Raw genomic sequence first — 22,402 nt, forward strand, 5'->3', positions numbered from 1 at the left:
AGAACACAAATTTCTGTTGGATACTGGTGATGGTGTTTGTGGAGGGTCCGTCTAATATGACGAAGTTCTTGTGTGTCTATGTTGTTTTTGAAGCCAGTGAGATCACCTGCTTGTGTGCTCTCTTCAGTACATTGAGATTTCCTCCCACTAATTATTGATAGGAAGATCTTTGGTGCCAATTCTGAGAAACTGTAGGTCAGAATAATCTTCTGGGGAATTTGCCTCATCTCAAAGTCATAAGTCTTCAGAGTGCTTTTGAAAAAGGTCTATACTGGGACTTAGATTTGGTTGAGTGATTGCCACACTCTTTTTTTTTAACTTTATTTTTTTTTTATTTTGGTATGTGGGCCTCTCACTGTTGCGGCCTCTCCCGTCGCGGAGCACAGGCTCCGGACGCGCAGGCTCAGCGGCCATGGCCCACGGGCCCAGCCGCTCTGCGGCATGTGGGATCCCCCCGGACCGGGGCACGAACCCGTGTCCCCTGCATCGGCAGGCGGACCCCCAACCACTGCGCCACCAGGGAAGCCCTGACACACTCTTTTAACTTAGCTTCAGAATCACACACTTCGTTATGCCCTGGGCTTTATTCCAATTGAAATTTTGATAGTTGCTTTACTTAAATGTTCAGGATTAATAAGCAGGTAAAAAACCATTGACTACAGAAGTGTGAAAAGCATGTGTGATTTTTTTATTCAGATATAAGAAATAACTTACTTTCCTTCTATTATTTCATCTTATTTAGGTTAACTTTCCTTTAAATCTATTTCCTTTAAAAAGCATCTATCTTATCCAATTTTTAGACAATAAGTAGATAACTTTATGTATAAAATCATATTGTTCTTGTTGAACTGCTCTTAGTGATCTTTGAAATTGACTTTTTCTCTTCATGCTTTATTATTTCATTGAAATGATTAATGAAATTTTTCTTCTTTTTTAGGTTTCTTTGGTTACTTTGGTCGCAAACACTCTTGGCTACTCAGACCTTGGCCCCATTAAATCCCTTCGGACACTTAGAGCCTTAAGACCTCTGAGAGCTTTATCTAGATTTGAAGGAATGAGGGTAAGAAAATACTAAACTTCTAATATAATATTCATATTTCCTAATGGAGTGTAAGATATGAAAAAATGGGTATGTAGGAATTATGGACTGTTTATATTTACACACATGTGCATATATATACGTATATATGGGCTGTTTATGTATAAAAGTGTGTATACATGTGCATATAGATGCAGTATTTCAATGCCTATTGTTTAACAAAGACTAAATCAAATACAGTAATGCCTCTATATTATATTGTGAGGCAGTGATTCAAATAAGTGACTTTTCCCTTCCTAAATGACCGTCTTTCCTATGCTAGGAAACTCAGGTGAAGGGGACACTCTTAGTCCTAACAGTATCTCTCATATACAAGTCACGGAGGACTTGCCTTTATCAGGTGCTCAAACAATTTTTTAAGGAACTACCCTGGGTGTGGGGCATAAGAAAAGACAGAGAAGTGAAGTAGCATCAGGCGTCACTTTTAATTTCATTCTTTAAATACATGGCTCAGTGAAAGTGGAAATAGCTCCAAATTATATTTGAGAAAACTAAAGCTCTGATTTTACTTAATTTGCAGTAGGCAGCATAGTACCTGAAAAGAGATTCATTTTGCAGAAACAAACAAGGTGAGATAAATAATGACTACCAGCAACTTAGCTTTAGGGCTGTATTAAACCAGCAACTTCTTCATAAAATCCATGCTTTATTTTCTCCAATGAGTCTACATCCTCATTTGTTGCTTCTCTCCTTGAATTTCTTCTTCTCCAGATATATTCCTGCTTTCTCATTTCTCCGTTCTCTTGGCCAGGAATGTTTCTCCCTGCCCTATCTCAATCCTAACTCATCAATATAGTAAATACCTACTCATCTTTTAAGCCTCAGTTTAAATGTGCCTTGTCTGTCCACCACCAGGTATAATTGAGCATCCTTCCTATATGTTCAGACACATAACATCCTCATTATATTGCATCGTACTTATTTATTTATCCGACTGCCTCTCTAACTGTAGTCTCTGAACAATTTGCTTACTGCATCTCTTAAATGTGGTCAGCATCATCTGAAAACTTACTAGAAATGCAAATTCCCAGGTTCCACCCCAGATATACTGAGTAATAAACTCTGGAATGGGGCTTAGAAATCTGAAGCCTCAGGTGAATGAATGTTAGATGTGTTTTAGTCTAGCAGATCTTCATTACATTATGACTATAACCTAATTATGGCTGTAACCTCTGCTTGTTAGTGTATCCGGTGTATGTTGGCCCCCATGTAAATATATGAAAGATCATGATTATACAAAGATTTTTTTTCATAAGTAAAAGTCAAGTACTTTTGGTCATGTAAGAATTGAAATTACAAGTTTCATTTTATACAGAACGGTAGTATTGGAGTTGACATTAATTTTTCTTTTTGAGCATTAGTAGAATGTTGCGATCTATTCAGAACTTATGACTGATCCCTGGACTCAAGCAGAGCGTGTACTCCATTCTCATGATCAAGTAATATACTTTCCCCATCAAGATATTAATACATCCCTCAGTGATTAAGCCACTCCATTATTTTACCCTGTTTGCTCTCTGTTGTTTATCTAATATACAGGTGAATTGGATGCAGGAGAATGTTTTAATATATTTGGAGGGGCAAGTATGTCTACTTAGTTACGTTTATTAGCTGTGCGAAACAGGGATGTTTCTTCAAATTGCAGGGTCGTTTTAAAGAATAAATGAAATATGATTGGAGGCATTTTGTAGTTAGCTTCCTTTAAAAAGGCTTGAGGTTCTTGAACTTACTGTCTTTTCCAAATGGCTTCTCGTCAGAACGATATGTATCCATCTCCCTCAGAGACTCGTCATTACGCACATTCTTTCAGCACCAAAACTGTGTGTCAAATTTTGTACTATAGAAGAGTACAATGGTAAATAGACCCCAGGCCCCCAAGAGTGAGCCAGGACAGCGGTCATGGAGACACAGAGAGGGGAATAGTAGTTATTCTGTGACATCTGCTATAAAACAGTAGGCACACAGGGCTACGGGAGTAGAGATGAAAGTGGCTGCCTGGGGAGGTCTGGGAGGGGCTTCATATGGAGGTGACCTCGCAGCCATGACTGAAAGAATGGGCCCCAAGTCACAGGCAGGTGGGCATTCCAGGCAGAGATGCAACTTGGTAGAGGACAGAGTTGACTAGGCAAGGTGTGTTTGAGCAGTGACTATAAGAATCAGCGTGCCTAGGTTATGAGCATAGTGGGAGGGTAGCAGGAAATGAGGATGAAAATGTAGGCTTGAATGAGAGCTGACCACTTGGAATTCTACTCTCTAATTCTGTTCTTCCTAACCCTTTGGGGGTCATGTACGTTGTAAGAATCTCATAAAAGTAGAAATCATTTCTCCGTAAAGAAAGCATACCCATAATAATGTTCTTCATATGATTTCATGCCCCCATGGAACCTCTACAGGTCCATGTCTACCCATGAGCCCCAGGGTAATAACTGTTGTTCTTGACCAAGTGTCAACAACCAAAGCCTACAGGCTGGATGCCTGTTTTGTAAAGGAAGTTTCACTGGATCACAGCCATGCCCATTTGTTTATATATGATCTCTCGCTGCAATAGCAGAATGGAATAGTGGTAACAGAAATCATATAATCCGCAAAACCCAAAAATATTTAAGAAAATGTTTGACAACTCCTGCTCTAGACAATCTCAAAAGTAATCAGGGATCCTGCTTGATACATTGCAAAAAAAAAAGGGAGCACGTGCTCTTCACTGAACAAGTTATTCTTTAACACCTTTGCACTCAAATTCAGAGTAGAGGTCAACTGTAAGAAGATAGTAAGTGGAAAGATGAGGTAATTTAGAAAATCTGGAGAGTGATAAATGCTACAGTGGTCGCCATGAAGGAACAGTGGGTGGCAAGAGGCACTGGTGATCAATAGTAGTGGAAATGCTGAAAAGCAGAAATAAACGGAGTATTAAAGATAAACTATTCTGCATTTTTTGTTTTAATTGAGGCCAGCACTATCTATATTTAGCCAAGGGCTTATGTGTAAAGTGTTTTTAGAGTTAGAATAATACATTTGAAAAGACTGCTCTCATTCTGTAGATGAGGAAACAGAGGTCCCAAGGTCTTAATTAAGTTTACATATCACACAACTAGCAGAACCAGTTAAATCTATGGCATTCAGACCGTGAAAAGATTCCCAATCTTAACTCCAGCTTATACGTACTAGTAGTTTTGCTATATGGGAGAATTTTAGCACTGGTAATTCTAGGACTATGAACCATTAAATGTACATTTTATTTTAATTGTTTACATTTATAAATTTCTTTCTTTTCTAGAGCATGCAGATTTTATGGCTTCACCTTACGTGTATCAGGTTTTTGGTTTATTCTTTTTATTTATTTTTTTCATTTATTTAAGCTGTCATATAATCTTAGTGATTTGTTCTGTATTGTTGCTAGTAGTTTCCCTGTGTGATCCTCATGTACTTTTGTAAACTCATTGATCAAGGGGCTCCTGTCTTATTTTGTCCTGATGAGCACACAGTAGGCCTTCAATAAGTACGTGTTGGTTGATTTATGTCTTAAACATGTAAGGGTGGCTTTTCTAACTTCTTTAATTCTGTATTGTGTTTCATTAATGTTGCCCATTTAACATTCATACTAATCCTAATCATTCTTTCTTTTGAACGCTAGGTGGTCGTGAATGCACTCATAGGTGCAATCCCTTCCATCATGAATGTGCTACTTGTGTGTCTTATATTCTGGCTAATATTTAGCATCATGGGAGTAAATTTGTTTGCTGGCAAGTTCTATCAGTGTGTTAACACCACAGATGGGTCACCGTTTCCTACAAGTGAAGTTGAAAATCGTTCTGAGTGTTTTGCACTCATGAATGTTAGTCAAAATGTGCGATGGAAGAACCTGAAAGTGAACTTTGATAATGTTGGACTTGGTTACCTGTCTCTGCTTCAAGTTGTAAGTGAGCCCTTTTATGAATGCTTGACATTTTGGTGCACACTGGATGGAGGAGCTGTCATTATTTATATAATTATTAACTAAAAATTAAAGATAAAGTACTTTGTGACTTTAAAAATAGAGTTGGTCTTTTTAGAACATGTGCCTATAAACATGAAAACAGAACATGGGTTCTGTTGCATTTTAGAGTTATTAATCCACCTTTTTGGAGTCACCTGACCCCCTGCCACTGTGCCATCTGAATACTGCGTCCAAAAACGAATAGTCATGTTTTGGACTGCACTTTTACACTACAGGGAAATGAGAAGGACTTCCCACGAGTATGGAGAATCCTTAAGATATGGAAAAAAAATTGTTTCCTTTGTTATTCATAAAATTCTCCTCCCCACTCTGGAAAAAATTAAAGTTCATGTACAAAACTCACAGGCAGTTGTGACAACCTGGCAATAATTAACTAGGAGTCAGATTTAGGATGTGACTTTGTGATGTGTCCCTCCCCTTTTTTCCCTTGACACAGCATCTTATGTTAAATTGGTATTTTGAAATACAGTGGGCTCTCCTTTTCTGTGGGTTCGCATCTGCCTAATGCAAGGGACTTGAGCATGGGCAGATTTTGGTATCTTCAGGGGGGCCCTGGAACCAATCCCCTGCAGATACCGAGGGACGACTGTATAGTAAAACTCACTAATTTAGTATTAATTAATAAATGCTATAATATTAAACACACTAAACTCACTTGTGACTATTTTAAAGTATGAGGTTCAGATTCTATAAATTTTATATTTACAGGCAACATTTAAAGGATGGATGGTTATTATGTATGCAGCAGTTGATTCTGTTAACGTAAGTATTGGTAAACATAACACTAAACTCTACAATTTTGAAAAGTTCCTTAGTTTAGTTAGGCTGTTTTCAAACAGCAGCTCCAAGGAGCCCTTGGTATGTGCACACACACTGAAGAACACCCACCTGGTGGTAGCCTAGTGGTTACCTGTGCAGCATTTGGAAACAGAGCTTGGCTTAAATTCTGGCTGTCCCATATCAGACAAGCTTGCATATGACTTCGAGCAAATTACTTTATCTCTCCGAGCCTGTTTATTGATTTATGAAAAGAAAGTAATTCACCGCCTACGTCATGGGATTGTTCTGAGTGAGGATCCAACTAGAAAATGTTAAGTAGAGCGCTTAGCACAGCCTGGCAATAATAAGTGCTCAGTAAATATTTGTTTATCAAAATAAAAAGGAAGTAACATATTTTATTCATAGTTTTTACTGCTTTTATATTTTAAAGTTCCTTGAAAGAGTTTATGCGAAATTAGTCACACACTAAGGAAGTTTGAAGACTGCTGACTATTTCATATTGTCACAAAAGCCACAGAAGACGTTGTAATCAAATGAAAAAAAAAAGATTTATATAAGTGTGATATCTCTTTTATTTTTTTCTGGAAATAAAAATTATGCATTAGGTCCTTTACTTACTAAATTGTCCTACAATCTGAGAATAAGTACTACAGTGGATAAGCCCTTTGTAGTAATTTGAAGATTATATTCATAGTAAGCATGTAATAAATATTTATTTAGTGTTGAATAAATTTTTAAGAATGATTATGTTGAACCTTGTCAACACTATGGCTTCTGAAAAACCACGTTTACCTAGGATAGCACTGTTTGAATTACCTTGTCAAACCATGTGAAAAAGAAAATGATGAATTTTATTGTCAACATACTGCTAACTTTTGTTAATTTTATAGGTAGACAGGCAGCCCATATATGAATACAGCCTCTACATGTATATTTATTTTGTCATCTTCATCATCTTTGGGTCATTCTTCACCTTGAACTTGTTCATTGGGGTCATCATAGATAACTTCAACCAACAGAAAAAGAAGATAAGTATTTCAAGTTTTTGTCATTGCACTGAAAGAAATTAACAATTATTTTCCCAAAAATAAAATGTTAAATTTAATTTGATGTCAGTTAGTAATTAGTTCATTAGAATTTCATTAATTTTCCAAGTAATTGGTTACTATACAATGATGGATATGCTTAATCTCATTCATCTCTGCACAGAAAATAATCATCTCCTAAGTCATAATTATTTTTAAGAAATACATCAACTATTCAGTTTTATTTTCCAATGTTCCCTGTAGGGGATTGATTAAGAAAATTCAACGAACTAATTATTTACTCAAAACATTTTCCATAAGTAGTTACTGTATTCTGTTCTGAGCCACTGTTCTGTGTGGTATGTATTGGGTTGGTACTTAAAGAGAACAACAGAAGATACTTTCCTGAGCTCAAGGAGTTTATTATAGCAGAAGAAATGACACAGGTAATTAAAGTTAAGATTTGCAGGTCAAACACAATGAGATTTTTGTTTCATTAATGTTCACATCAACTGTATCAGTCTTAGGGCTGCCACAGCAAAGTACCACACACTGGGTGGTTTCGAACATCAGAAGTTGATTCTTTCACAGTTCTGGAAGCTAGAAGTCCAAAATCAAAGTGTTGGTAGGGCCGTGTTTTCCTCAGAGTCTCTAGAGGAGGATCCTTCTTTGCATCTTCCAGCTTCTGGTAGCTCAAGTATTCCTTGGCTTATGGCAGCGTAACTTCAGTCTCAGCCTCTGTGGTCACATGACATTCTCTCTCTTTCTGTCTCTCTCCTCTCCTTATAGGGGCACCAGTCATATTGGATTAAGGGCCCACCCTACTCCAGTATGACCTTATTTTAATTACATCTTCAATGACACTATTTCCAAATAAGGTCTTTCTGAGGTACGAGGGGTTAGGACTTCAACATATCTCCTTTTTTTTTTTTTTTTGGACAGGGTGGGGAGGGGGATTGGACACAGTTTAATCCTTAACATCAACCATGAGAGGAATTATTATTATAGACTTTGTCTGATAAATGAGGAAAGGCACAGAGATTTTGAGTGACTTACCCACGATTATGCACCTGGGTAAGTGTTAGGGTTTTAATAGTTGATCCCATGTACCTTGTATATTACTTAGGCCCTTTCCTATGCTGTACCCCCAAATACTATAATATGACATAGTGATAAATGCAGTTAAGAAAATTAACAACAAAAAATGTAAATGGGCAGTCAGAGGAAAACTAGATACAGCTATAGAAAGTTTTATGATATATGTGACAATTGAGCAGGCTTGGAAGATGGATGAAAAGACACAAAGCAAGTGGCAGGCAGAAGGATAAGTAAGCCACATGAAGGGTCAGAGAAGTGTGTGAGCACATGCACCATGCTGGCAAAGGAGGTGCAGTGCAGGAGAAATACCAGTCCATCCACTTTGGATGGAGTTTTGAGAAGAGAAATAGAAAAGATTGAGGTCTTTATTTGCTTGAGAGTAGATCTGAAAAGTCATGTCAGATATTTTTCAGTAGGATCTGATGTGTCATTGAGGTATTTTGAGTACGGAAGAACGTATAAACAGGACGTAGACATCTATTGAGATTTGATGACATGTCTGATCGTGTGTAAAGTACTTTACACAGTAATCTTCGTCACATTTTGTAAGTCTACAGAGCACAGTATCCCCACTTCACCTTTCAGAGGGATTGTGTGACTTGCACATGGTCTGATAGCTAAGAAGTAGCTTCATTATGCATCTAACTCCAGAGTCTCTTTTCCCAGAGATTATGAAAACTCAGCTTTAATTAAAAATTTAACCTAACAATGATGCAGAGAATGACTGGGGAAAGACCAAAGACTAGGTCAGACCCTGCTTTACCTGCCACCTAGACCACACTTAATTCTCCAAATTCGTCATTTGCAGCAATAGAGAATAGGGGATTCATTCAGTTAAGAGATTTTAGGGGGTAAGGTCTACAGTGTTGTTTGTGATTTGCAGGAGAAAAAAATGTCTAAGAAGTCTCAGTTTTCTCAAAGTTAACAGAGTTACAGTGGCTGTAGCACCACCCACAGGAAAAGAGACCTTTGAAGGGTGAGTGCTGGAATACCAGGAGGAAGTGATTTCAGATACTGGCTTAGCATCTAAGAAAAGACAGGTGTACATGCAGTGAAATGTCATCAGTGGCCGTGATTGACTATTCTCAGGTGAAAGAAGATGTAGCAAATATTAAATATTATTGATGCTTATATTTCCAAATACAGGTGTTTATTTTTCAAAGAATTTTTAAAATTCCATGTTCCATTCTTACATTTTACATCTAACAGTCAAACTTAGCTAGCATTATCATATATTCGTGCCTTTAGGCAGAGGATCTTGAATAATTAATAAATCTTGAAAATAATTTCACAAATTATACCCTAATTTCCAATTTATTTTTCCTACTTTAGTCATTATATACTTGTATATGTGATATATAAGCACATACATATGGTTCTCCAGCATTCCCTGTATATAATAAATTATAGTGGATCTAGAAAGAGCAGTATGACATGACAGGACAGCCACAGCCCTAATTGCTTTGATCCCCTTGCTCTTGAATGTTATTCTTACAACAAGAATTGCCACTGCAGGAAGATGGGTTGGGTAGACATCATTACCAGTAACGTCAGGCAAAAGTTACTAATTTCAAAGCAGTGACAGCTACAGTTATCCCCTACCATTCTTCCAGTGTTTCACTTGCATTCTAAGCTGCTTTTTATCTTCTGACCCTTTCTGAATGGTTTAGGGTTTCTTTACAACCTACTAAGAGAATGAAAGAAGATAGGACCAACACATCAATTAATAATTACTACAGAGGAGGTCTCCTGCTAGAGGCCTCTATATGAATTCATCTAATCCATGGAACAAACAAATGAAAGTGGTATCTCTATACAAGTGTATAAACCGAGGCCTAGAGAAGATAAACAACTTGTTTCAAATCAAGTAGTAGGTCATTGGTAGTCAGGATCCAAAGTTCTGTTTGACTGCAAAGCCTATTTTTTCCACAATGCAATGTTGCCTCTTAATGCTTTTTAACTTCAACACTTTGGTCTCAGTTTAGGACCCTGCCAAATTCCCATACCTCTTTCTAATCACCAGCCCCACTTTACTAGTTTGCCAACTATCCATCATTCTTATACACTGTTTTCATCTTTAACAAATCCATGTGATAATTGGGTTTTAATAGTTCATCAGAAAATATACTTCTGAAAATTAGAACATAAGTTATTAATGAGTTCAAGTTATAAAAGGGAAATGTATGCAATGTATTTACACAAATGACTAGTACAGACCTGGGTACATAGGAGTAAATTCTAAGTAACATCAACCCTTTTCAGTAACTATAACTGTTTGGAAGGTTAATAACAACAACGGAAGTTATAAATAATTAGTGAGTGTTTGAAATACAGTATCTTAATTGATCCTCACAACAAACCAATGAGGTAGTTACTCTTGTAATAATGAGATGATATAACCTTAAAGAGATTAAAAAACTTACCCAAGGGCAACAGAGATGGGGATTGAATGAAGATGATCTTATACCAGAACTGGGGTCTTCTTAACTACTATATAATACAGCCTTGACAGAGTGTAAAGACCAGCCTGACTTACAGAATGTCTGCCACTTAGCTTTTTTTTTTTTTAATTTTAAATTTTTATTTTTTTTTACATCTTTATTGGAGTATAATTGCTTTACAATGGTGTGTTAGTTTCTGCTTTATAACAAAGTGAATCAGTTACACATATACATATGTTCCCATATCTCTTCCCGCTTGCGTCTCCCTCCCTCACACCCTCCCTATCCTACTCCTCTAGGTGGTCACAAAGCACCAAGCTGATCTCCCTGTGCCATGTGGCTGCTTCCCAATAGCTATCTATTTTACGTTTGGTAGTGTATATATGTTCATACCACTCTCTCACTTTGTCACAGCTTACCCTTCCCCCTCCCCATCAAGTCCATTCTTTAGTAACGGGATGCATTTTACAAGGTCTGTATAAGCTACAGTTAAATAAAATCACAACACAAGTTTCTCTACTGGAGCATTTTGTAATCTCCTATTAGCTTCATCCCATCCTTCATTATGTTGACAACCAGGGTATCATCAAGGGAAGACAAAACCTGCTACTTTGGTTTTTACCTCTAATTCAGAGTTATCTTCCCAGTGTTTTCCTAGCTTCTTGTAAGTTCTTGACCTGCTGTGATATTCAACCCTCATCACTGAGGAATAAAGGGTCTGGGCTTCTCTTAACATTGGCATGAAAGTTCTGTCTCACGCATCAATAGATCAGATAGATGAATGCCAAAATTGCACAAAGACTTCCTATCAATTAGAGGAGATGTAAATTAAAACACATAAGACAGAAGGGGAAGCCTGGTTATTGTTAGGTATTTGATGAGAAAATGCAATCCAGAAAAACCAAAGGGAAACCATAAACAGATCACCTTAGCTCCAGGACCCTACAAGTTAAGTAAGGATTTCGGAACTGTAAATTCCCCAAAATAACTTCCTAGTTACATGGATTGTACTAATTTATGCCATAACTAAAAAGTTTATATTGTGGACCGATGAGGAATATGCGTGAATCTGTATAAATTATAGATAATTTTAAGAAATTAACGGAGTCTAAAAGAATAGGCAAAGTTTCTAGGTCTCCTTTGTGAGATTTAGACTTATACAGTGTAGAAAGGAACAAAAACTTTATTTAGATGTTAATTTATTTACTGTTGAATCTTAAATGTTGTATATTCAATTAGAAAATCCTTCAAGTCAGAAACCCTGGATTATTGGTAATTTTCTCAACATCTAAAACTCTATTACATGTAATGTTTACACCCAATAAAGTGTTTATGTTGAAATTCCTTGTTTGGAATTAAAGAAGTAACTAAAGAGTTTTTTTTTTTTTAATAAATAAATAAATAAATTTATTATATGTATACCAAATATATGTGTGTGTGTGTATATGCAGTATTTATGGATATGTGCTATACATGTATATAGTATATTCATTTATTCTGCTAAGGGAATATGATATATTAAAATGAATGCAAGTGAATATAAAAATAATACTATTTTAGCTACCACTTTTGGCCCCTACTTCCTACTCTTTATGAGTCAGTATGGCTAATAAGTAAACGTTAGCCAAATTATCATTCACTACTGATATATTTGTTATTTAGCAATGAAATGCCTGGTGAGACAAGTAGCAGATAAAATGAGATAGCAGGTTAGGCTACTAAAAGGTAATTGAGCCAATCGTTATTGCATGTAATCCATCTATTTTGTGTATTATGCATACTGCATTACGTATGGAGAGTCTGTGCCTACACGTAGGTAATTCTTTAAGACAGGTTTGATTTATAGCTACCTTGCACATAATAAAAGGCATTTCATTTCTTTAAATTGAAGTGTAATTGATATATAACAGTATATTAGTTCCAGGTATACAACATAATGATTTGATATTTGCATACATTGTGAAATGATTACCATAAAAGTCTAGTTACCGTCTGTCACCATCTGTCACCAAAACTATGGAACGCTTCACAGATTTGCATGTCATCCTAGATCAGGAGCCATGCTAATCTCTGTATGGTTCCAATTTTAATATATGTGCTACTGAAGCGAGAAGACATTTCATTTCTATATGAATACATTTTTAACCTGAATAATGATCTGAAGGAAGATCTAGACAATGATTCTGGTTTTAACTAGATTTATTTTTTATTTCTTTACCTTGGAGGTCAAGATATCTTTATGACAGAAGAACAGAAGAAATATTATAATGCAATGAAAAAGCTGGGATCCAAGAAACCTCAAAAGCCAATACCTCGTCCGGGGGTAAAAAAAAAAATTATATTTAGCATGTAAATTTTAAAATTATTTTCAATTCATCTTTAATATATAATTATATCTTAAACATGAATGCATATATTTTAATATTTTGAAGAAAAATTCTTATAAAACTGAACATATGTATTTTGAACACTATCACAGCTCGTAATATGCCTTCATATAATTTCTTTTTCTATAAAAATGAAAAATAATTATATATGCTTTTTTTTTTTTTTTTTTTGTGGTACACGGGCCTCTCACTGTTGTGGCCTCTCCCGTTGCGGAGCACAGGCTCCGGACGCGCAGGCTCAGCGGCCATGGCTCACAGGCCCAGCCGCTCCGCGGCATGTGGGATCCTCCTGGACCGGGGCACGAACCCGTGTCCTCTGCATTGGCAGATGGACTCTTAACCACTGCCCCACCAGGGAAGCCCCTATATATGCTTTTATCTCTACCTTAGCTATACAACTTACTATTAGTACAAATGGCCTGTAGAGAATCAAAATAAAATGTACTTTTGATTGAAATTTGATTTTCTTGATGGCTTTATGATGTAATGATGGCTCACTATCAGTCAGGTGAAACTAACCTTGTAGATCTCTGATATTACAACAAATAGCCAGAGAAGCAGTTGGACTGGTCATGAATCTAAACTTTATCTTACCATAGGGTCAAAGAAGGACCAGAATAGGCTCAGATGTAAATAGTGAGTCTTAGCAGTTAAAGAATAGTTTGTATTCCTCTAACAATTAAAATAATTTTAAATGCATTACATGTTTTTCAATTTCTTTTCAACATAACACACCTTACCAAAAGTCATGGCTGCAGACAGAGCGTCCTAAAGATGGGAATCCACTTAGTACCAGCTGGCTACATGAGGATTACCCAGCACTTTTAAATGGACACATGGCCAGGTTTCACCCAGACCCTACTGAATCATAATGTATGAATTTAAAGCTCTGGTATTTAATTTTTTCAGTACACTACTTGACTTTGAATACAGTGCCTTAAAACTTGCCTATGCAACTAATAAAGTGATTTTGAAATTGGGTTTCCTGGAAAGCATAATACTATCAGTGAGACTGACAAGAAAGGTGATGTGTTAAGTATGGGTATGTTTGGAAATGTATATTCTATACATGGAAGAGATAGGAAAATATAGATCTGATATTATAGCAGTAATATCAGTACAAGACAGTGCCAACACATTAGTCAAAATAACGTGACAAAGTAGAAATTTAGAGATGTCATTTTATTACCTTGAAATACTCGAGGTAGTAGAGCTGAGGTTTTCTTAGTTAAACTTACCTTGTGATCCTGGCAACTCCTATATAACATACTAGGGGTGGATATGCTTAAAAGCAAATGTTAGTTTACAAGGCTCGCTGAAGACTTGGTATACTAAAAGTCAACAGCAACAAAAAGTTTTCATGTACTCTAAGATTTAATAACATTTCTTGTACAAAGCAAGAACCTATGACCAGGGATAATTTATGCAAGTTTTGAAGACTGATACCTTAAAAAAAATTTTTTTACTAATGTAATGATTTATGGATACTACTTACAAAATTTACTGTACATTTCCTATTATTTTTGTTTCTTTGCAGAACAAATTCCAAGGATGTATATTTGACCTAGTAACAAACCAAGCTTTTGATATAGCCATCATGGTTCTTATCTGCCTCAACATGGTAACCATGATGGTAGAAAAAGAGGGACAAAGTGCATACATGACTGAAGTTTTATATTGGATCAATGTAGTTTTTGTTATCCTTTTCACTGGAGAATGTGTGCTGAAACTGATCTCCCTCAGATGCTACTACTTCACTGTAGGATGGAACATTTTTGATTTTGTGGTTGTGATTCTCTCCATTGTAGGTAAGAGCATTTATTAATCAGATTTCCATTTTGAATCAAACTAAACATCACACATACTCAGAGAAGTTTCTGAATTCTTGAGTGTAAACTTACTTTTGAGTAAGTTAGTAACACTGAAAGAGTGAAGGAACCTTAAAAACAAAACTAAAAAAATACCTCTGTGTCAGAATTCCTAGGTTCACACAACAAGCCTCAAAGCCACACATATTCTGTTTGTTGGAAGCACATAAAACTCCTTGACATTTGATTTCCAAGATTACCCTTCACAAAGGTAGCAGCTGGGTCTATAGGTAGGTATGTCTTAGAAGACCAATGTAGAATCTGAAATCACTTCCGGTTTTTACACATATGAGAACTATCCTTTGATTAATGATAATATAACTAGCCAGAATATTGGTGACTCTTTGTGAAAATTATTCCTGAACTCAAAGTAAAAAGTTAAGGTCTGAAGAAATGCCAGCTTCATTTCTTATGGCTTCATACTTGTCAAGTTTGTAATCATTTCTCAACCAACCCCAGTCATATCTGTGAATCACAGTATTTGATTTTATACTTCCTCTCATTTCATTACCATAGCTGTTTTTTCTATCCTATTTTTTTTTATTATTTGTACATGCCTTGCCCAGTAGTTTAGGATTGCATTTATTTTCATAATTATGAATTTTAGACAGAGATTGTAGAGATTATTTAATACAAACTCAATTTGGAGACACTGAAACAGGCAGGACAAGAAAGGTTAAAAGTCACATAACCTAAAACTGCCATATTGAGTAGTATAAGTTAGAATAGGGATTCAAAATCAATTTTTGAAAAAGGAGTATTATTACCAGAGGTGAGATTAAAGTTAATATATAAAAAACACAAATTAAAATTTAGGTAGGAATCACATACAACAAGCAAAATGGTGGAAGCATTCCAGTTAACTTAGGAAGAAGAAAAGTGTATCCCTCTATCACCTCTATTTGTAACAGTGTTGGCTGATACAATTAGATAAGAAAACAGAGAGGTACGTATATTTGAACAACGGAGCAAATTTTCATTTTCAGATCTTATTATGGCACTCTAAAAATGCAAGAGAATCAACTGAAAATATGGGTTCAATTAGAATTCAGAAGGTGCAAATTTTAAATTGTACATACCAATGTTAGTAATTGTTTTATATGTGGAGCAAAAAATTAGAAAATATGCCTAAAGAAAAATTTCATTCACAATTCCAATAAAAATAAAGTAAAATACCTAGTAACAACTTTAACAAGAAATGTATAAGGCTTCTATGAGGAAAACTAACAGAAACAAAAGAAGGTTTAAAATAATTGAAAGGCTTTTCTTGTACTTGGATAAGAAGGGTCTCCCTGTAATCATGACCATTTTTTTAAGAGATTAATCTATAATTCCAGTGTTATCCCAATGAGAATATGAGCATCTTTTTGTGTAGTGGGGATAATAAATTGGTGATATAAATCTAATGATTCTAAAATTCACCTGGAAGAAAAATTAGAGTAATGAGGGGTGACTTACATTGCTAGATATTAAGATTATTATTACATTGATGAAGTAAAACAGTGTTTACTAAGAAGCTCAATGGATTCAAATGAATAATCCAAAATTAAACATCAATATATAGAGAATTACTAAGTTACTCAGTTAAAAGATCTCATGGATCAAGATTTATTAATTGATGTGTAAAAATTAATGTATTAAAAAATGGATTCTAGTAGAAATAGATTTATAACCATGAGCTTGAATAGTCCTTTCTATTCATGACAAACTTGACTCCATGAAGAAAATATAATAGATATGACTACATAAAAATCAAAATATTCTATGGAGGAAAACTCACTACCACCACCAAATTAAAAAAAAAAAAAGTTGAAAGACAAATTAAAAACAGGGCTATTGTTAATGTAACATTTAAGGCCAACAAAGGATTAGCACTTGTAATAGAAAAATAGTCCTCATAAATCAGTAAGAAAATAGTAAATCTCCCAATAGAAAAATGGGCAAAGGACTAGACTAGGCCAAAAAGAGAAAGTTGAAAATAGTCAACAAGTATACAAAATGTCCAATAAATAATAAAAAATTTTTGGATTATTTTTTCCCAAAAGAAATGCAAATAAACTATAATAATGAGATGTTTTAAACATCACAAAGTTTTTTGGGTAAAATTATAAAGAAAAATGACAACACTAGTGAGCATGTGGAGTGTGAGCACTTTCATAGACTATCATTAGGAGTGTTAATTTGTACAGACTTTCTGGAGATAGACTTGCAATATATAACAAAATTTTAAATATACTGTTTGACCAACCTTCTTTTATTATCAAAATATGCCCATGGCCCGTGAGCCATGGCTGCTGGGCCTGCGCGTCCAGAGCCTGTGCTCTGCCACCAGAGAGGCCACAACAGTGAGAGGCCCGCGCAAAAAAAAAAAAAAAAATGCCCATGCAACTAAAAGAAAATATACCTGCTTGGATATTTGTCTCAGCCAAAACAATTGGAAACAACATAAAATTCTTCAATATATGGTTATTTGGACAGAACGTTATACAACTATAAGGAATTATTCTGTTGTCATTTATATGAAAATATGTCCATAACATATGATGAAGTAGCTAAAACAGATGACATAAAAAAGCTCCTATATCATGATTACATTTGTAAATGTTTGTGTGCTTGCATAGAAAAATGGAGTGATCCTCAACAAAATATTAACAGTAGTAAATGGTTGGTTGATATTTCAGGTGATTTATATTTTCTTTTTAGCATTTTACTGTGTAGCTTTAATTTTTCTACCCTTAACAATTAAAAAAATTGTTGTGGAGGAAAAAAATAAGATCTACAAACTTAGTAAGGGAGAGAAAATTTCACAATAGTAATTCTAACCATTTTCCTGTGGGATTGCTTGATCCTTGGGTTGTTATGAAATTGCCTTGCAATGTAAAATGACAATCCTGAAATCATAAGAGGTAAGATGGCACATAAAACTATTTAGAGTCATGATTTTCTGTAGCATGGATATTTAAGTATTTTCTTAAATAAGTATTCCTTCCCTCTTCACCAGGTATGTTTCTAGCAGATTTGATAGAAAGGTATTTTGTGTCCCCTACCCTGTTCCGAGTGATCCGTCTTGCCAGGATTGGCCGAATCCTGCGTCTGATCAAAGGGGCCAAGGGGATCCGCACGCTGCTCTTTGCTTTGATGATGTCCCTTCCTGCGTTGTTTAACATCGGCCTCCTGCTCTTCCTGGTCATGTTCATCTACGCCATCTTTGGAATGTCCAACTTCGCCTACGTTAAAAAGGAAGCTGGAATTAATGACATGTTCAACTTTGAGACCTTTGGCAACAGCATGATCTGCCTGTTCCAGATTACCACCTCTGCTGGCTGGGATGGATTGCTAGCACCTATTCTCAACAGTGCACCACCTGATTGTGACCCCAGGAAAGTTCATCCTGGAAGCTCAGTTGAAGGAGACTGTGGGAACCCATCTGTGGGGATATTCTATTTTGTCAGTTACATCATCATATCATTCCTGGTCGTGGTGAACATGTACATCGCTGTCATTCTGGAGAACTTCAGTGTTGCCACTGAAGAAAGTACTGAGCCGCTGAGTGAGGATGACTTTGAGATGTTCTACGAGGTTTGGGAGAAGTTTGATCCCGATGCCACCCAATTTATAGAATACAGCAAACTCTCTGATTTTGCAGCTGCCCTGGATCCTCCTCTTCTCGTAGCAAAACCAAACAAAGTCCAGCTCATTGCCATGGATCTGCCCATGGTCAGTGGGGACCGGATCCATTGTCTCGACATCTTATTTGCTTTTACAAAGCGTGTTTTGGGTGAAAGTGGAGAGATGGACTCTCTTCGTTCACAGATGGAAGAAAGGTTCATGTCTGCAAATCCTTCTAAAGTGTCCTATGAACCCATCACAACTACACTAAAACGAAAACAGGAAGATGTGTCTGCTGCTGTCATTCAGCGTGCTTACAGACGTTATCGCTTACGGCAAAATGTCAAGAACATATCAAGTATATACATAAAAGATGGTGACAGAGATGATGATTTGCCCAATAAAGAAGATATGGTTTTTGATAACGTTAATGAGAACTCAAGTCCAGAAAAAAGAGATGGAACTCCATCTACCATCTCTCCACCTTCATATGATAGTGTAACAAAACCAGACAAAGAGAAATATGAAAAAGACAAAACAGAAAAGGAGGACAAAGGAAAAGATGGCAAGGAAGGCAAAAAATAGAGCTTCACTTTGATATATTGTTTACAGCCTGTGAAGGTGATATATTTGTGTTAATAAGACTCTTTTAAGGAGGTCTATGCCAAAACTCTTTTTATCAAAATAGTCTCAAAGTCAGTGCAGTCGCTAGCTCTGATTCTCTAACATAGGTGAGCAGCATTAGCAGTGGCTATTTTTGCATTGGTAAATGAATCTATAAGAATTCTTAGGAGTAACTGTACAGGGATTATTGATTACAGCAAACAAAGGTGATTTAATTTTATTTACTTTTAATAACTCAGAAGACCATGTAGAAAATGTTCACATCTGCCTTGTCATCTTTTCACAGGATTGTAAACATTCATGTTTCCCATGCAAATACAAACACGCGCGCGCGTGCGCGCAAATATCTATCATTTGGATATCTACAAAAGTATTTTCCCGTGGCTTTGCCGTGAAGTGCCCTGATGGAAGGAATGAATACTAGTAATGAATGTTTAGTTAAAACATCTTGTTATTATTAGGGGGCAAGGCTCTTTTATCCATCTACAGTGGTCATTCTATATTTTGAGGTGCTTAAATTTATTCATATTGCATCAAAACCAATTTATATGTGCCTATTAAATGCCATGGGATTAAAAACATGTAGGCTCGTCAGTTCAACAGATGCTTTTTATTCATCTTGACTCATATACCAACTAGGATAAGAGTTACCTTTAGAGTATTGTGCTTCATAGACTGCCTTTTTCTATATCCTTCTTTGTTCATACAATAACTGTGGAACATGAAAAAATTATTTTCAGTATGTATCACATTCCTCGAAAGAAAAAAATGAAGGTAATTGAGAAAAGAAGCAACTGGAGAAAGCTTTATTCACTTTTATGTATACAGTGTAACACTGGACTGTGCTGCCCCAAAATACCAATAATAACCCAACTCTTAGTCATTTTTGTCACCGTCTTCTGCTTTCTGATTCAGTATTGTTGAGTTATGCTTTAGCACTAAGCAAAGTTGATATTTCTCTTCCATGGAGTGCTTCCAGATATGCAGGTAGATATTTGATACCATGGAACATGTTTGAGCAGATAATGACTTGGGCACAGTATTAACTGTGTCTCCTGCACACCATCCTAAGTGTGTATGGCATGCTTTCAACACAGACTTGTGTGTGAAAAGGATGAAATAGCATTCATCCTCTTGAACTTTTATGCTTTCATCTACAAAATGAGAAAGATGTCACTTTCTCCATAAAATTCTATGATTATGAGGTATATTATGTATCAATCAATAGCATATCCTGAGCTTATAGTTTACCAAGCACACATTCATTTTGCTTTAGCTGTTGTCCTTCCACCAAGGATTATGAATCTAGTTTTTTAAAAATCCTTGTTAATAGTGGCTTGAAAAGAAACAGCCATGATGTATTTTTTATGAGTTTATTCCAGGAATATGAGATCTTTCTTCTATCGAGTTATTCATGCACACACAAAAATCGAGTTACATAAGTAGAAAGAATTTTATTTAGAAGATTTTGTGGGAGTTTTCAAAGCAAATATATACAACAATATTTCATTCATTTGCTTTCTTAAATGAAAAAAAGAACATAAATATATTTCTATCTTAAGTACTTAAAGCAATTTTTTTGTTGTTCTGGCTAGTTAAAAATAAAGGAGATTTAAGCATACCTGTAGAGATGAAGAAGTATAGGTAGAGAATGAGAGGCAGAGAGGCAAAGAAACACAGAAATGAGAAAGACAGATAAAAACCAAGAAAGCGAAATTTCCACAGAACTTTCTATCTAGAATGTTTTCAGCATCTGTGAAGGAGATTATCACGTCTAGACATTTGTCCTAAGGCACATATGAAATTAAACCTAGGGCCAAAGATTCTTTACACCTAAATTCAATCACTCATCTTACATTATTTGAGCCTCTTTTTTATTTAATATATAAGATACCATGCAGTGTTTTCCTAGACTATGTAGAGCATTGCATCACATCCCTGCTAAGTCTGTTGAAAATAGGTTTTGACAATTTAATTAGAGAACCATACAAAATATATTAACATTTGTAAGATATTTTAATACATTAAATTAAGAAATTAATACTAACTTAATTTGAATGCAGTTTATCCTCATCATTTTAAATCTATATAAATATAACTGCACTTTGCATATTTATATAATACAGTGTGAAAAGATGTATAGTGGGTAGGTTTATGTGTGATTTACTACTAATGTTTTTACATTGCCTGATTTTTATGTGAAGAAAATATTGGCAACTGGTTCCTCAACACAATTTCTTCTTAGCATTTCAAAAAAAAAACTTACAAAGTCACACTTCTGTTTCATGCTGAACCTATTTCATGCTGAACTATAATTTTTTTTCAATATAACATGCTTAGGTTTTGTATATGTATGTTTTCCCAGGAATGTCTAGTTGTGACTTTTGATCAATTACTAATAATATTTGGAACCAAGAGTTCATTTAATACAGTACAAGCTTGAAGGAAAATTAGACTTCTCTTTTCATGTAGATTACCGTTTGGTACTGATTATAAGATACCACCCTCAGAAAGCACTGTCATGCTAATATTTAAGTCACACAATCATTGAACTCATTTAACCTAATGATATAGAATGGCAGTTACACTGTAAAATTTAAATTGGAATAAAACTGAAGTGAACAGATTTGAATACAAATCCATTCATACAATTTGAATAAAAGTGGGTGAATCTCACTTTACCTTTTTGACTGTTACATAGTTTGCAAAAGATATAAGTGATTTGTGGGCTGTTTCTAAATGCTGATTGTTGAAAACCTCAACCAAAAAATGTTCAGCATGATTTCATAGAATTTTAATAGCTTTGTTAAAAAGAGTTAAGATAAAATGCATATGTAAATAAAGCAGTTCTAAATAGCAATTTCAGAGAAATGTTACTGGGAGTGATGAAAAAGGGCCAGCTAAATTAGAATGGCCAAGTAATTGGCTTGGGTTTAGGACCTATATATAGAGGCCATCAATTTCTGTTAATATCTGCGGTTTATTATGTTATATTCTTGAGGAAAATAATCAAGAACTGCTTCATAAAATTCAGTGAATAGCCGTGAATATAATAATGCTGTTTACATAGAATTCTTTACAAATTTCATATATCTATGAATGCTCAAAATGTTTGTCATAAATTATATTGTAGTTATACTTGAGACTTACACATTGTAATAGAATCTAAAAATAAAAGTCATCAAAAAAATTAAATCATGTTGGCATGTATCTTCTGTTTTTGTGAAAATAATCTTTAAGGAGATCAATTCAGTGCCTCCCTAAATAAGTTGTAGCTACTGATAACTCTTTTCTTTTTATTGAAAAATGGACAGCTTCAAATGTCTTCCATGAGAAGTTTTCCAGGGTAAGAAAGATGGGGATAAAGACTATAGAATTCCAAAGGAATTCATTGAAATCTACAATAGAGTTTGTGCAGGAGAAGAAAATTGAGTCAGGAAGTGAAAATATACAAACATTTAGCCACACAATGACAGC

At 35.3% G+C, this 22,402-nt stretch overlaps 1 protein-coding gene and 1 non-coding gene across 5 annotated transcripts in view; one reads left to right on the plus strand and one right to left on the minus strand.

Moving 5' to 3' along the window:
* The window catches only part of SCN9A (sodium voltage-gated channel alpha subunit 9), an 86,583-nt gene extending 64,463 nt beyond the window's left edge, over positions 1–22,120 (plus strand). For 3 of the 4 annotated variants that reach the window (XM_060152733.1, XM_060152730.1, XM_060152731.1), the window contains exons 20-26: positions 938–1,060; positions 4,731–5,012; positions 5,802–5,855; positions 6,764–6,901; positions 12,656–12,760; positions 14,362–14,632; positions 17,694–22,120. In XM_060152733.1, coding sequence (XP_060008716.1) covers positions 938–1,060; positions 4,731–5,012; positions 5,802–5,855; positions 6,764–6,901; positions 12,656–12,760; positions 14,362–14,632; positions 17,694–18,886 — 2,166 coding nt within the window. In that variant the 3' untranslated portion in view covers positions 18,887–22,120. Of the gene's footprint in view, positions 1–937; positions 1,061–4,730; positions 5,013–5,801; positions 5,860–6,763; positions 6,902–12,655; positions 12,761–14,361; positions 14,633–17,693 lie in introns of all 4 variants that reach the window. The other variant, XM_060152732.1, reaches the window with a different exon arrangement.
* On the minus strand, positions 12,448–12,553 carry LOC132522560 (U6 spliceosomal RNA). The gene has a single exon (XR_009541296.1). It is a non-coding gene; the product is annotated as a U6 spliceosomal RNA (small nuclear RNA).
* Positions 22,121–22,402: the final 282 nt, after the last annotated feature.

This window comes from Lagenorhynchus albirostris, chromosome 6 (genome assembly GCF_949774975.1).
Source record: "Lagenorhynchus albirostris chromosome 6, mLagAlb1.1, whole genome shotgun sequence".
NCBI lineage: Eukaryota > Metazoa > Chordata > Mammalia > Artiodactyla > Delphinidae > Lagenorhynchus > Lagenorhynchus albirostris.